Source organism: Hippoglossus hippoglossus, chromosome 16, assembly GCF_009819705.1.
Source record: "Hippoglossus hippoglossus isolate fHipHip1 chromosome 16, fHipHip1.pri, whole genome shotgun sequence".
NCBI classification, from domain to species: domain Eukaryota; kingdom Metazoa; phylum Chordata; class Actinopteri; order Pleuronectiformes; family Pleuronectidae; genus Hippoglossus; species Hippoglossus hippoglossus.
In genome coordinates, this window is record NC_047166.1 from 5,766,634 (window position 1) to 5,783,041 (window position 16,408).

Genomic DNA, 16,408 nt, shown 5'->3' on the forward strand with positions numbered 1-16,408 from the left:
GAAACTTTTCATGTTGAATTTACAAACATTTCTGTCTGTAAACACACAGCATTACAAAATAAAGTAGTGAGAGAAGAAAAAGTCTGAATGATACAATAAAGAGTCTAAAGATCAACAAACAAACAAGACAATAACACTATCTATCTATCTCTTTATCAATCAATCAATCAATCTATCTATCTATCTATCTATCTATCTATCTATCTATAAATCTATCTAGCTATCATCTATCTATCTGAATGTAAAATTTTATTTTAATAGTACATAAAAATAATTGGAGATTTTTTAGAATCAACTTTATAACGGCCCATTTAAAAAAAAGTAAAAAATAAAAGTACAGATGGTCAGTGGACTTTTTTTTGACGTTTTTCCAATAAAGTTTGTATATTTTGAGAAAAAAGTTTGTATATTTTTTGAATAAAGTTTGTGTATGTTGAGAATAAAGTTTGTATATTTTGAGAATAAAGTTTGTGTACTTTGATGTGTTACCAGAGTATTTATGGAACATCAAAGGGATGAAAACCGACTTCTGAAATTATTTTCTGTGAAGTGCGGAATGTCTGTTGCGCATGCGTCCACAGAGGACGGAGTTCTCGTCGCCATCTTGTCTGCAGCCGGGCCCCTCCCTCTTTTTAAATTCAGTCCATCCACTTGATTTGGAAGTCTACGGTCACGTGGCAGGAAGTGGTCACCACGTCACATGACTCCAGTGCGGAAGAGGTCGTCATCGTAAGAGCTGTGAGTTGGAAGATCTGATAAATGTGAAGAAATGCGCGTGAATTTGTGCAGAGCAGCGCGTGTGTTCGTGTAGTTTGAGTTAATGAAGCAGTTGCATGTAAGAGGAGATGTTTTCTGAACCATGTTCGATTCCCTCTGAGCTTTGATTCAAACCCTCAGAGCTGTTCAGGTCCAGTTAACGGAGGAATCTGTCAATGGCTGCATGTGGAATTATTTCTATCTTGACACGATTATAAGACATTCAGTCATTTAAACTGTGACCTGGTTATTTTATATCCGCAGCTTAGTGGCTCGTGTTCATTTTTATTATTTATTATTTCTCAGACCGTTTTAAAGACTGAAGATGTCGTGGATCAAAGAAGGTGAATTAAACCTGATTGAAAAGATTTCAGCCAATGTCTTAAAGGTGAGTGTGAACCTGTGTTAATTCATCCCTGTGTGTGTAGCTCCAGGTTTTATTTGTGTCACACAGATATGCACATTTCTGGGGAAAAGAAAACAGGGCTGCAAATAAAACCCAGCCCACTTCAATTCATTCATTATTTTTTTAATGCACAGCAGACATATCGTATTTTTCATGAAGTCTTTTAGGGAAACACCTGATCAGCGTTAATGAGTGTTAACATTTGGGCTAATGACATATTTGATTGTTTTTATGAATAGAAGTAAATGAAACACCTGCAGCAACTAGACACACGACTCATTCTACAAATATTCATATACTGTTGCCTTTTTATTTCATGAACTAAAAATAGAACAAAAATAATAGAATCATGTGTTCACGCTACTAAGTCTGAACTTTTTAGGGCCACCAGTTGTAACGCCGACTTTATTTTAGGTGATGGCTTCGATCTGTAACTTCAATCTAAAGTTAGTACATGATAAACACTTTTTTCTCAATCAAGTAATCAGCTTATCATATTCACAGTTAACTGTAATAATCAATTATCAATAAAGAGCCAGTAAATGGTGCAAAATGCTATGAAGAGCTTCCACAAGCTCAGTTTGACGTCTTAAGATTCTCTTGTTTTTATTGCTGTAGATGTTTTTTCAAAGAACAACCCCCCTCTGTGCTTTCACCTCATGATCAGCAGATGTGTCATCTGCCACCAAACACAGGGAGACAGTTGAAATCACAGGGGAAAGCTAGTGGGAGAACTTTGAGTTTGGATTAGTTTCTGCTTCCAAGGTCAGAAATGAAAAGTTTTCTGTCACAGGGAGATTTTACATGAAATATGACCGGCGTATAATTTTAAACATTATGGGATGTCCTTGTCATTTCGATTATCCTCCTGATCTGTTTTGTGTCCCCAAGGCTGGACCCATGCCAAAACATGTGGCCTTCATCATGGATGGTAACCGCCGATTTGCGCGTAAGAAAAACATGGAGCGGCAGGAAGGACATATGCAGGGCTTCAACAAGCTGGCAGATGTGAGGATGCACTGGGTTTAAAGTTTGTCTTCTTCATAAACATGTCATCTGGGCTTAAAGTGGTTTGTTCCTGTATGTGTAATCCGCTGTTCCTTCCACACCAGACACTACGTTGGTGTAAACAGCTCAACATCCAGGAGGTGACAGTGTACGCCTTCAGCATCGAGAACTTCAAGCGCACTAAAGACGAGGTGGATGGGCTGATGGAGCTGGCCAAGCAGAAATTTGAAAGGCTGTTGGAGGAACGGTGAGTTTCAAGTTAAGAAAGATTTAAAATGTGCTGTTACTTTGCTGGTGCTTTTATACATCATATGATTCACTGCTTCCTTAAAGTTGAGGGGAACCAATTGCAGTTCTGTGTAGTTAGAGTCAGGGTTTTTAGAATCTGCTATGTGCTGCGTCATCAATCTGTTTCTGGTTACATTTATGTGTTAATCTAATGCTGTCTAATCTGCTGGCTAGTTTATGAACATGGTGAAATGCAAGTTCAATGATAAGTGGCTTGAGAATGACGTGTAGTTCGTGGTTAAAGCCTGGAAGTGCTTACGAAGCACATTGCGCTGTGTCTTAAGTTTGAAAGACTTAAAACAATGGGGATCCCCGGGGGAGTCTAACAGACATAAATGAGTTTACTTGGAGCAAGTATATTTTCACTTTTAGTATCGATTTCCATCACAGGTTTGGTCTTGAATTTAATCTAAGTGGCATAAAAAACGGTCTTAAAATGTCTTAAATTAACTTCTAAGTGTAGACACCCTGTAAACCATGGTTGAACTTTGAAGGTGGTAGAGATGTGATTTAATCTAAAGTTCAGAAAATAACCACTGGATGTTAGACCAAGAAAAAATAGCATTGGATTCCAGACCTACCTTATTTCATTGCCATTAGTCAGAAGATTAAACACGACTATTTTCTTCTCTTTTGTCAAGTTTTCATTTAGCAGAATGTTGTTAGACACGTCATTCTTTGAAAAATGCTCTGAAGTCCCCGAGCACAATTAACTAAGAAATGTACATTTTATTGTGGCCCTGCAATTTTGAAATATGTTTTTTTTCTTTCAAATAGCTGAATGAGTGAAGAGAATTAAATAAAAACCTCATGTAGTGCAGTTGGCACTACATGAGGTACATGAGGCACTACAGCTGGCACCAAGACAATGGTTTATGATGATGATACTTGTGTTGAACACGTGGTTCACCTTGTGTACACAAGATAATGAGCTTCAGACTACTTTAAACTATCCTCACTGACGACTCTGTAGAGATTCCTTGTGTGTCTCTGTCTCAAATGCACCCAGACACGTTTCACCGGCTGTGTACGAAAGACATGGTCGTCTGGTTCTCCCTGTTCTTCTCCTCCTCTTATCGCCCGTCCTCTCTCTCTCCTCCTGCAGGGAAAACCTGGAGAAGCATGGTGTGTGTATCCGGGTCCTGGGGGACTTAGACATGCTGCCGCTCGACCTTCAGCAGCTGATTGCCAAAGCTGTGATCACAACCAGAGCTCACAATAAGTAGGTTCATCAATGTGGTACCGCCCACCTCACATAAACAGATTTTATTTCATATATTGTAACAACCACTTTATACAAATTGTTTTGTTTTTTTGCAGATGTTTCCTGAATGTGTGTTTTGCCTACACGTCAAGATATGAAATCACAAATGCGGTCAGAGAAATGGCTTGGGGAGTGGAGGAAGGCTTGATCAAAGCAAGGTGAAGAATTTAAAACAATAAATACTTCAACTAAAATCCATAATACAACATAATATGTAGGAGCTGTTGCTTTAATGAGCTCTTTGTGTCTTTGTGATGCTCAGTGATGTTTCGGAGGCGTTGCTAAGTGAGTGTCTGTACAGCAACAATTCTCCAAACCCTGACCTGCTCATCCCGCACGTCTGGAGAGGTGCGCCTCAGCGACTTTCTTCTTCTCTGGCAGGTGAGGATGAGAATAATTGAGAGAGTTGTTTGCTGATAGTTCTCGTGGGAGATGTTCCCTAAACCTTGAAATCATTCGAGTAAGATTGAAGATGTGGATTTCCAAAGCTTGGTTGACTGTTTGGGGATCACTGCAAATGAGTGATTAGTTTTCTGATGTGGGGACTGGAGCTGTCAAAGTGGTAGTTCCACTTTTTTGTCAGGTTATGCTGCTTAAAATATTCCCCTCGAAACATCACTTTGAATAAAGCTTCATTGTTTTGTTTTGCTTTCCCCCATAACTGGATTTCAGTCTCATCAAACTTTAGCTGCTAAAGATTGGGAATATGTGTCAACAAAGCAGCCAAGTCAACTTTAGTTTTTCCTCATTTCCTTTTTCTGTTATGTACACATAGAATTTAGATTTCTAATAAATGGTTATTTTATCAAGCTATGTATCATAAAACTCAACTGTAGTTTTAAAGTGCAACAAAATACAGGATTTTTTGTATTTTTCACATTTCTTATCTCTAATATCAGTCATACATGTTGAGACTTCCCTTTTAAAATTCCCGTTAGTGTTCATACAACATTTAATTGGTTTTGGTGTTAATGTTTGCCAATATAGAAACTTAAATTTTACATTGCATGCATTTATCTTTATATTTACATATAGAAAATGTTATTTTTCTCAATTCAAGTTCTATATATTTAATTGTATTTTGGTTTTCTTTTACTTATATAGTTTTATGGTTAAACTATAAAATATCATGCATCAATAACATTTCTTTGTCCTTGTTTGATAAAGACATCTTAGAAATCCTCAGTCAGGCTCTAGTCACAAAGAAGTAATGTCCAGTAAATGAGGGTTTCAATCCATGATAAGTGATGAATGTATTAACCAACGGACATTTTGCCAAAAACTTACATCTTCAACACTGAGACTCGTATTGATTAACTCTTATCTTCTCATCCTGCAGACGTCCCACTCCTGTCTAGTGTTTCAATCAGTTCTGTGGCCGGAGTATTCATTCTGGAACCTGTGTGAAGCCATTCTTCAGTATCAGTTAAATCATAAATCCATTCAGGTAAGGCTTGAATTGTGTCGCCAATATGTGAATCTGCACAATGAGAACATACCAAAGTACAGAAGCCTTCGCATTACATGTTTTGTCACAGATCATCTTTGTAATCAAAGCATTTCCTGCATATATATCTAATTAGAATTTGAATGTGCACGGTATTTTAGAAAGCCAGAGACCTGAATCAAGAGCATCAGGCCTTACTGCAGCTAGAGTCGGACCGGGACTGTATGGCCGAGCACCTGCAGCATCACGGGAATGGAAAACCTGCGGACGCCCAGAGGAGACAAGAGGCGCTGCTGCACTACACCACCTGCCGGGAAGAACGAGTTCAGGATTTCCTAGAAGCACTAAAGCACAAGAGAGACTCTTACGTTAATGACTTATGCAGTGAAGGGGTCTCGGCCCAGTAGGGCTCCGAAGAGGAAAAACAGTCGGTGGAGAGGAGGTGAAACTCTCCTCTTCACACAAGGGCTTCTGTGGAAGAAGAGCGAACAGTTACTGGGAATGGGCTCATTTTGTTGCTGATTTGTAAAATACAACAGAGCAATTTTACCCCCATGGGGCTGTAGAATAATTGTAATATTTATGATTGTAGATTTAAAAAAAAGAAAAAGAATCTAATGTTTGGAAACCTCTGGTCAAGATGTAGTTAAACAATTTGTGTGAATTATCTGTGAAATGCATGCTGTTGATGGGGAGATCGAATTCTCTGAGTGAAACCCAGAGACCCTGTGTTCTGTAAATGCTTCGACAAAGCAGCCACTCACGTTAATATAAAGTAATGGTGGATAATATTTGTTGAGGCCCAAAGAAAGTGTTGTGTCTTCAGTGTGATGTTGATGAACTAGTAACTAGATTTTGACCAGCTTTCTCAACAGAAACGAGTGATTCCTGTATGTCAGATATGATTAAATGAAGTCTGAATCATGCCTTTTTACTTGTGTGCCACATGTCTCAGTCTGGATTTCTATGGACACCTTCCCCGGGTTTTACAGCAATCCGGTAATATTGATATCTAATGAATTTGCTTACAGGACAGAAAAAGCACATTCAGATCAGGACTAGAACAACGATAGTGGAAGTTTTCTCCCCTAAAGAAACCAGCCTCAGCCCTGGTGTTCCCACATGACAACTGATCACAAATTGATTTGTGTTCCAAAACATCTCAAATGCTTCTCAAAGGCATCTGAAGCCCTTCTGCACGGAACTGGGTCAAACTTATTTTCCCCTCCAGGACCATGAATGTGTTTAACATGTGACAGAGGTTTTCTGTTCAGCTCAGCTTGTGTTACAGATCAGTTTCATACTTTTACTGCAGCTTTACGTTTCCATGCATGAACCTTGTTGGAAGAATGAGACATGGGCCAAAGAAAGAATCCATAGAATTTGGGGCACAGATCTGGACCAAAGTGATGGATCCAGGAATTTGTTTTCACTTTCTTAAACATTGTGAGATAAAAGTTTGACATTTTAATAGATTTTCCAGAGAATAATGTGAAAAAAACTAGTTGTATGTTGGTGCAGCTTGAATTAATATAAGTGGAATGTGAGCCCGTACTTCTGCATCCGGTTTAATCTGCCTTTAGACGGCACCGGGTATCGAACACTACGATCACACTCATCGACATTTATGTAGATCGATTCATGAAAAACAACGGAATTAGGCAACAGCTCCCTCCTAAAGTGACTTATTTTAAAGTTTGATAATGGCTTTTGTAAACTTGTGGTTGAGGATTAAAATGTTCTAATGGGTTCATGCATAATTAATTGTAAATATTTAAGTTGCTTCATCGTGGAAGCTTTTTAAAATGAAACCTTGTGGTTGAGGAACAGACGATTACATTGCAGATAGTTGTCATATTTGAACATGAATATTTCCAGGCCTGATCGTCTGGTCAGCTGCAGGCTCTCAGATGAGGGCTGATGTCAACCTAAAAGATATCTGAAGGAAAAACTATACAAAATTTTGATAAGATCGAAAGATGAGATTTTGGTGTTTGACGTTTTCTTCTTTCTACCGCCAACATATAAGGAAAGAGAAATTGCACTGAATTCCAGTAGGTGGCGGTAGCAACATCAGACACTGGTGTCTATCGTATATCTAATGAATGTGTTTGAATATTTTAAATGAGAATATTGTAACATCAATAGCAGGTTAAATGGAAGGTCAGTTTATTTACAGAATATAACCCAACTAATGATTCCACAGGACCTGGAGAAGCAGCTATAATAATGAATAAATAAATAATAATAGTTATTGTTATAATTAATCATCTGCCCTTTTTAGGGACTTGTGGAGAAAACTGAAATCAAACTGAAAGTAAACTTTACAAATAAACAAATCAAAACAACTCAAAGCGCAAAGAAACTAGCACAACGAAACGATAGAAATAGACAGATGTACAAGGTCAATCGTTATAAACACAAGTTTCACGTAAAGACGTATATAAGCTGAAAGTGATAAAGTAAACAGAAGAAAACATATATAATGTTTATACTAAAATTAGGTCGATATATAATTTTTGGTGCAAAGACTGAATATTTGTATTGCCTTTCTATGATAGGAGGTAGAGGATGAACTGATGTAAAACTCTGCTTCACTTTTAAAAACAGAAAAAGAAAGTTCAGATTTGATTTCTTTACATATATGGATGTGGAACTTTTTTAAATCTTCTCCTTCGCATCTAAGCATCACAAACAAAATCCCAAACAAAACGACAGATGTTGATGTTTTGCTACCTTGACTGAAACCGCGGGTACACAGCGCTCCCCCTTGCGGCACGGCGTGGTATCGTTCCCCCCCCACCCCCAGCAACGTTCTGCCTCTTTAAGGAACGGGGCGGTCCCTGTGCACACGTGACGCGCCGCCGTCCAATGGCAGCCACGGAAACACCAAACCGGCTGGAACCGGTTCTCTTCTTATATTTCACAGAATAAACTACAAAAACATTCGTTTGCGTTTTACATTCGCCATTTTACACAGCGACCGCTCCACCGTCGTGTGTCCTCTCCCCGGAAAAAGCCCCTATCTGTCGGTATATTTGTCTGAGCGCTCCCGTTCGATTCCCACCAGCAAACATGGGCAAAACGAAGGTAATATTTTTTATTTTATTTATTTCATTTAGCGGCCGCAGTTCGGTTCTTTGCCGTCCGCGGTGCGTGTGATATTTGTGCATCGGGGGAACGTCATCATCATCGCTCACAGCAATGGCGGGTGAAACACTGAGGAAGACCCGTTATTCATCCTCCCGTCGCCCGACGACAACACAACACGCCGATGCACAATGTCGGAGAGCGCCCCGCAGCCGCTGACACGCAAAACACACACGACGTGTTTAGCAACAACTTCACGTCCCGCGCGTCCATGCTCGCGGGTTTTATTGACGATGTCACCGCGCTGCGTGTGTTTTCCCCCCCGCTTGATGCGAGACATGTTGCGAGGAGACATCTTGAAACGTTTTCAACTGCAAACTTTAGGTCCCTGCTGCTTGAGTTCACTTCGATGGCTTCACTTGTTGTTAGAATCCAAAATAAGCTCTAGAATAAAAATGCGGGAAATATTTTTCTGTGTTTTTTTTTCAATCTCCCCCCCCCCCCCCCCCCCGTGCATGATGACGCAAAACACTTTTTTTTAAATTCCACCAAAAAATGTAATCGATAGACTGCGCATTTTAAAATTGATTATTGTGCAGCAGCGCGTGTCTATTTATTAAGCACCGATGCTCACGTGCAGCGATGTGAAATGTGCAATAATGTTTTTTTTAATAATATAGCGTTTAGTTTGATCACGATTCTGTCAGTTCTGCGTGTGATTGGCGGTTGCGCGGTTCTGCAAGCAGCATTTTATTTTTTTTTTTTTTGCTCCTAAAAAAACAAACAGATTTACGTGCAAAAAAAAAAAAAAAACGTCCCTCCATTTTAATCTACGCCTGGACGTGTGTGGATTCGTCCGCAGTCGTGTGTCTGGTTGCGTCGCGTCGAGCCTCAGATTAGTAAAGTCATAATCTCATCGGTTTCTCAACAGCTGTCTGTCGGCGCGCGCTGATACAAAACAAAGGAAGCTGTCAGGGCGCCAACGCGCTGCCATGGCAACGGGACAGCCCGAGTTTGAATTCAAATATGCGCGGGAAGTTCTTTGTCAACTTCATAACAGGCGGAGACGTCTCAATTTGTCCCGAGGCTCCGTGTCCGCGTGTCTGTCCCGCGACGTCACGTCTACAGAAATACTGTGGATGTAAATAAAGCGGGCGTTCCCATATCCTGCTGTTGTTCCCTGAGATTTGACAGATTAAACAGATGTTTGAGCTTTTTTTTATTTGACGTGTTTAATGCTGGGATTCTAATTTTTTGTTCCTTTTTGTCTTTTCAGCCAAGTGTGCCCGTAGTGGTATGGACAATTTCACTTGTTTTTTATATATATATTATTTTTGTTTTGATACACAACTGTTACACAAATGTATTATTATATTATTTTGTGATGTATGATTATAATTAGTTTTTAGTTTCTTGTTTTTGAAGTAATTTTGACTGCTGTCCCACATTATACCTCTATATTTCCATGTATTTTATTTCTATATTTAGTTAAGCTCTTATGTTAAAAGACCCTGGTCAGACTTGGTATTAACACCCGTCCAGGGTAATCTGTGAAAGACACGTTTTAAATCGGATCACTCCACACTTGGAGGTGATCTGAGACACGTATGGAATGTGTCCTGACTCAGATATGAAGGACCGCCTACTCAGCTGACATCATCTCAAGTAATAAACATCTAAAATATATCATTAAATTATTTGTGGCTGCAGTATAAACACTGGCCGCCACATAGCGGTTTTCAAAAATTTGAGTGAGTAAATTTATAGACGTTGATACACTTGCTCCGCTCTTCTCACGCTCACTCAAAAACACATTGACTTGGACTTGCTAAAAACAACATAATTTGATCAAGTGGTCACAGGAGATGCGATGAAGACCATTTATAATGCCAGACATGAACTGACAAACCCAGGGCTGTCCACGTGTGATCCGATCTCTCAGGTCTGAACAGGGTCACAATAAAATAAAACATTTTTAATTAAGATTTTCTTCCTATTATCTCTTCAGGATAGGAGAAAGTCCCCACGTCTGGCTGTGGTAAGTTCCTGAGAGTAACCAGCAATCCATCATGAATGTTGACCTCTGATAATTCTGCATGTGTGAATTGCACATTCATCAATTTATTAAAATATGATGTTGGCTACAGTAAAGAGCAGATTATTTACTCATTTGTAATTTCTCCTTGTTTTACAGATAACTAAACCTGCACAAGCGGAGGCTAAGATTAAACCTGTGGCAAAGGTAAGACACTGAAATCACTTGCAGATTTCAACAGGAAGCCTCTGTCTTTTGCATGTGTGAAAGTTTTACGTTTTTTTGAAGTGAAGATACCTTTAAAAAATGTTTTAGATGTTTTAATCATGTGATACTTGAACACAAGCTATTATTAATCAATTTCCATGTTATTTTGCAGAAGGGACCCAAAGCAAAGAAGGCCAAGGCATCTGAGAACGGGAACCCCAAGGCTGAGGTTTGTTTCTTCAGGAGAGAAAGTTTAGTTTTTTGTGTGATCTAAATATTAAAATATACGTATACTTACTCATGTTTTGAAATGTTTATGTTACCTAAGTTAGTCATTTCTGGTTTTGGTAATGCAGGAAAAAGTGTAAATATGAAGGAATTTAATAAGCATTTGATGCCTCAGAACCAAAATCATATAAACATTTACTCTTTGGCTTAAATTGTTAATTTGAGAGCTCAAGAGTTTCAAAGCATTTAATACAAAAAGAACATGGTTTCTGATGAAAACTGTTCAGGTTTTCCACAGCGTCAAATAAATAAATATTGAATCTAATAATTAGAAATTTAGGCCTTCTCTACTAGACTACTTCACCTTGTCTTCAATTATGGGGGCATATAAATAATAATTGGGCTCTGATGTTCCTTCCTATCAGTCGTACTAGACATTAGTCTTAAATTTCATTCCCTATGGTCTTAAGCAGTTAAATTCAACTTTCTGAAACCTGAAGAACACTGCCAGTTCAAAGTTTGTTTGAATCATGAACACTTTGTAGATGTATAAATTCAGTTCTCTATGCACTTATCCTTCAATACATGCTATGAGCTATTTTCCATAATGTTCAGGGCTCATAAAACGGACCCATTTTATTTCATATCAAAAGGATCTGAAAAGACATGCAGAGAATAAATAAAGGACGTAATTTCATGTCAATACAACGCTGTTCTATCTTCTGTCCCTGTAGGAGCCAAAGGCTGAAGCCACCGAGGCCAAATGAAGAACTGTTGATGTGCTCACTCTGTGTACTTGGTGATTGTACAGTTTTAAATGAGTATTTTTTACCAAGTTTTATATTACAAATGTCATTTATAGGTTTTTTTTGGGCTTGCACTTGATGTAACAAAACTTTGTTGTCACACTCATATCCATTTAAAGATGATAACCGTCCATATCTCGTAGACGTGGCATTTTAGTTTGTCTAATCCTGTTATTTTTTTATTATTATTATTTTAAACTGCTGACTGATAGATATCTTCCCAGTTGGATTCTACTTCAAATTTTAAACATTATAAGGCAGCTAATGAAAATTGTTAAAATTCAGGGGAGAATAGGAATTTAACCTTTTTGTCCCCTTGTATTTTAATGTTAAACTAATAAAAACGATTGCTTACCAAATGTTTTGAAACACTGTATGTCGCCATTAGATGTAGTCAGTGGAAATGCCACAGAAGAATACTGTTATTGGGTGAGTGATGTTGATATATCCCCAATACTTGTTTAATGTGAACCTGGTCATTTGGTTTCAAACATTCTGTTAAGTTATGTTTCTGTTAGGAGAGAAGAAAGCTTTCTCTGACTTCATGGTTGATCTAAATGTTCTTGAATAAAAAATTTCAAAATGTCCTCTCGGTGTTGCTTTGTCCGTTACTTTGTTGCATGATGAAAACCTTAAAGAAGGTTAGAGATCCTGTGACCAAGCCAGGAGGAGGTTGGGTGTCCATTTTCGACACTTTCTCATTCTAATGAGTATTTTGAGTACATCAGAGTAATGTAACCTTCCCTTCTGCATGAATCCTCAGTTTAATTACACGCTTTTCACACTTGTTATAGTATTTTGGTCCGTTTAATAATCAGTACCATCTGGTTTACTCAAGTATTTTCCACTTAAAAATTGCAACTTGAATCTTAATAACTTAATACATCAATTTTACTACCTTTCAGGCGGTTATATTGTATTTTATTCTCTCCCTTACAGTGCAGCATATTATTGTTGAAAATAAATAGAAAATGATTAAATGTGCATTTACTCCAGCATACTTTTTGACTGGGAAACTATTATAAGTAGTTGTTCTTCAACATAAACCATGTGAAATCTTCCTCTGCTGCCTTTCACTGTTCAATTTTGTGCTTAAACATAAACAGAGGCAGAGAAATACAAAACATTTTATAAAAAATAAATCGACCTTTGGCAAACCTTGGGTGTTGTTGTGTTAAAGTACCAGTAGGGGGCAGTACCACATCACAGCAGACATAAATAACACGTTCTTTTCCAGCTGAGCTCTCCCTCTGCTGGGAATGTTCACTCGGAGAAACTTGGTCAAATGACGCGTTTTGTTTTGATAAGACAAACTGACGAGACTGAGGACGTTATTTCATGACATTTTGTTGCTGTTATGTTTTGTGTAGTTAATTGATGGATTTAGCTCCATGTGATGTGTGTGTGTGTGTGTGTGTCCAAATATAGGTCAGATATAACTAGAGGTCGAAGTCCAATGCAGAATACAGTGTTTTCAGTTCAATACAAACCTCCCATTTACAAATGAAATCTGAAATGCGATTTTTTTTCTCTGCATAAATTACATTTATTCCATATAAAAATCTAATGTTTTTATGATCTTCCCCAAAAAACGTAGAAAAGCTTTAGAACTAATTTTCAAGGCTCTAATCAGACAGAAATGCACAAAAAAGGTTCATTCTTCAGCTCGGAAACAACGGTCGACAGAAAAAACAACAACCAAAAAACATCAAGATGTCAATCCTCCAGAGAAAGACGATAAAATCCCTAAACTCAACAGTTCCCTCCTGTAAATGAGCCTTTTAAACACACAGTGACTCACAAACATGAAGCGATCTTAACATTGGACCCAAGCAAACATCCACATTTACATTTGCAGGTATAAATGACTCTGACTGTATATAGGGACACATTCCATTGTGCTGGCTGGGGTCAGTCGAAGCGACTCCTGCACTCCGAGCATTCCTGGACTATAGGAGGGAAAGTATGGTGTCCTATACAATCTGTACAGTAAACACATACTTGGAATCAGTTAACTATTATGTTACTCCACATGTGGTAATGTCGGGGGTGAAAGATGACACCAGGGGGAACATGTCAGGGGAGGAGGAGGGTGGGCTGCAGCACATCTACAACATACAATTCAATTCATAGGATTTAAACCTGCAGAGCCGAAACCCAAAGACTGTTAGACTTTATATGATAGACAAGGCCATAGACTAGAGCATTAGATCGGCATTAAATTGATAGATTGGTATTAGAGAAGCACAGAGTTGTATGTGACCACTTTGCACAACTTTAAGGAACCTAGTTTCCAGTAGCTTCCATAATAGCTGAAACTGAAAGAGAAATGCAGCCATGGATGAGAAGTTAATCCTTAAATACGTTGTAGTTACAACTAAATGTTATCAGCTGGAAGTGAAACCTTTTCAAACAGGAACTTGTCACTTTGGACAAGAAGTTGCATCTTTTAGAAAAAGTGCAAATTGGTCACTATGTATTTCTAAAAGCTCCAGAGCAGGAAAGTGGAGCTTGTGTTGGGATCATCTGGGTCAAACGCTGCGTTCAGGGTGAACCATGAACAGCCAATCCAAGTGTTTTCACATGCAGGATATATTGGAAATGTCTCGGTTTCTTTATTTCTAAGGATCTTTTTGAGATTGAAGGAGGATTTTTGAGCCATCGAGGAGCAGAAGTCTTCAAAATGCTCAGAAGAAACATTCAAACAACTGAACTGAACTTTAAATCTTAACTGATCAATTTTGCGGGACTGGAATCTTCTGCTCTTCTTCTTTTCTGAAGGTCATTGTGGTCTTTTCCTTGTTGTCTTGAAATGGAAAGAAAGCTCTGGAAATGCTAATCCGGAGAATCTGCATGACAAAGGTTCAAAACTCCAGTGAGGTGAAAGTTGAGCTTTCAATCTCAACTCATGCAAATAAGGTCTTTAATGTGAACATGTGCAATTTAGAAACATTCAGTCCAACTACACAATGAGGAGCCAAAGTGTTTCTGAAGAGTTTGCAAACATCTTCTAAATAATGTAATCAGCCATGTTATTAAGGGTTTAAATAAAAACAATTCACAAAGAAGGGTGTGGTGCACAGGCTGTGTGTAGTTTATATATGTTCAGGTGTTTCAGTGTAAACAACCTATGGCGGAAGAGGACCACATGTTCCTGCACACACACACACAATCAGCACAAACCGTGGACGAGCTCATTCCTCGCAGACGTGGGGTCCTGTGCGTTTCACATGCTCACTACATGCTTTGTGTGCTGCAGAGCTCTGGGTGCCCCACCCCCCTCTTCATATAGAACATGTCCCGGCTTCCTATAAAGACTTTACATCCTGGCAGGATCCTCGCACAGCAGATTCCCACCGTCCACCTCCTCCCAGGCCAAACTGGTGCCAGCCCCCCCTCCCAGTGCAGCTGCAGGTAGGAACACACATTCTTTCACTTTTCACACTTTTACAATCGGGCCTGAAACAAACCTTGAGAAATGACCTGTGAGGAAAACGCCGGTCACCAGTGTTCGCGTCTGGTTTAAAAAAGAAAAGGAAAGTGTCCTGGAAGCTGATTCTGCTTGTTTGGCTACTTTGTTTTCTAATATTTAAACTCGCATTAGAACTTTAAATGCATGTTAAAACATATTGACCACGTGTTCACACATATTTGTTCTTTTACTTTAAAGGGAACAACGAGTAACTGATGACTCTTTTCTTGTTTTAACGATAAACATCGAAAATGTTTGTGTTCATCAGGGTGAGGTTGCTGGTTTTGAGAGAAATGGATTTAGTCGAAGGTTAAAATGTGTGTTTAGTCAAAACTGATGTTAAACATTTCTGAGCCAATAATCATTTCGTACATTTTTTAATTATTACTGAAAACGTGGATGTTGCCTTTTTGACGTTATTCAGTTTTAAGGACAAAATGTCCTAAAACACAGCTAAATATAAAACGTATCCATTTATTACTATTTATTTTGGCATATAATGCTGTGGATACATGTTGGGAGTAGAAATAAACCGGAAATGTCTATTTGTAGTAATTTTAAATACATTTTGAAATCAATATTATTTTCTTGAGTTCCTTGAAAATGTAAAGAACAATTGGACACTGGTAGCTTTAATCCTGGGATGACTTTTTTTTTCTCCACTGTAGCTCTTCATTTAGTGGCATTGTTATATCTGTAGTTTTTATGTGTAATTGCATCATATTTGATGCTGATGAAGAGCTTTGTTTTATTGTGAGGTGCAGTTCCCCTGTGCTGCCACTAGGTGCAGGGCTGCTCTTGTGTCTTCTGTACATTGTGTGCTCTGGCAAACAGGAGAAAATACATTGACCCCCTTTCCTTATACTGTGTTTTCGTGGCAATGAGTCAGTCAGAGCTTCAGAGTGAAAGGTTACAGATGAAGTTAGATTAGATTCTAACTTTCAATCTGGTGCACACTAAGATTTATTTTATATTTCATGTATATTAATTCACAAACAGGCATTTTAATCACACTAAAAGTCAAGAAGGATTTTCTGCTTGTCCTGTTGGCTCAGTTGTTATCACAGATTTGAACTGCAGTCTGTTTGGGTTCACTTTTCTCTCCTTGATTAGATTTACATTCATGTTTCAGCCCAGTTGCTGAGTGACTTTGAAACCGTAGGTGAGAAAACAGTTTGGCTTAATGCTGGTTAACAACTTTTGAGATCTGGCTCCTTCAGCTGACAAACCCTCCTTCAATCTGTGACTTGCACCAAACTTTTTCCTTGTTTCTGTGCGTCAGCCATGTTGGCTACGTCACAGCTGGGGCCCCAAAATGGAGGCAACACCTTGAGTGTCATTGTCACGTCTGCCACGAATACACAAAGTAGTCTGAATGATCTCTTTTGTACTGACATTCCT

The 16,408-nt window shown here is 38.6% G+C and overlaps 2 protein-coding genes and 1 long non-coding RNA gene across 3 annotated transcripts in view; all 3 read left to right on the forward strand.

The window, feature by feature from the left end:
* The window catches only part of LOC117777400 (hemicentin-1-like), a 1,765,934-nt gene that overhangs the window by 564,804 nt on the left and 1,184,722 nt on the right, over window positions 1-16,408 (forward strand). The window lies entirely within an intron of this gene.
* dhdds (dehydrodolichyl diphosphate synthase) lies at window positions 745-6,111 on the forward strand. Its single transcript, XM_034612222.1, is given in 9 exon segments — window positions 745-1,144; window positions 2,054-2,170; window positions 2,275-2,417; window positions 3,564-3,680; window positions 3,779-3,880; window positions 3,985-4,054; window positions 4,056-4,103; window positions 5,062-5,169; window positions 5,331-6,111. Coding segments are annotated over 9 exon segments (1,014 nt in total). The 5' UTR covers window positions 745-1,081; the 3' UTR covers window positions 5,577-6,111.
* Window positions 8,042-12,122, forward strand: LOC117777471. Its single transcript, XR_004616607.1, has 6 exons — window positions 8,042-8,259; window positions 9,536-9,553; window positions 10,268-10,297; window positions 10,454-10,501; window positions 10,674-10,730; window positions 11,464-12,122. It is a non-coding gene; the product is annotated as an uncharacterized LOC117777471 (long non-coding RNA).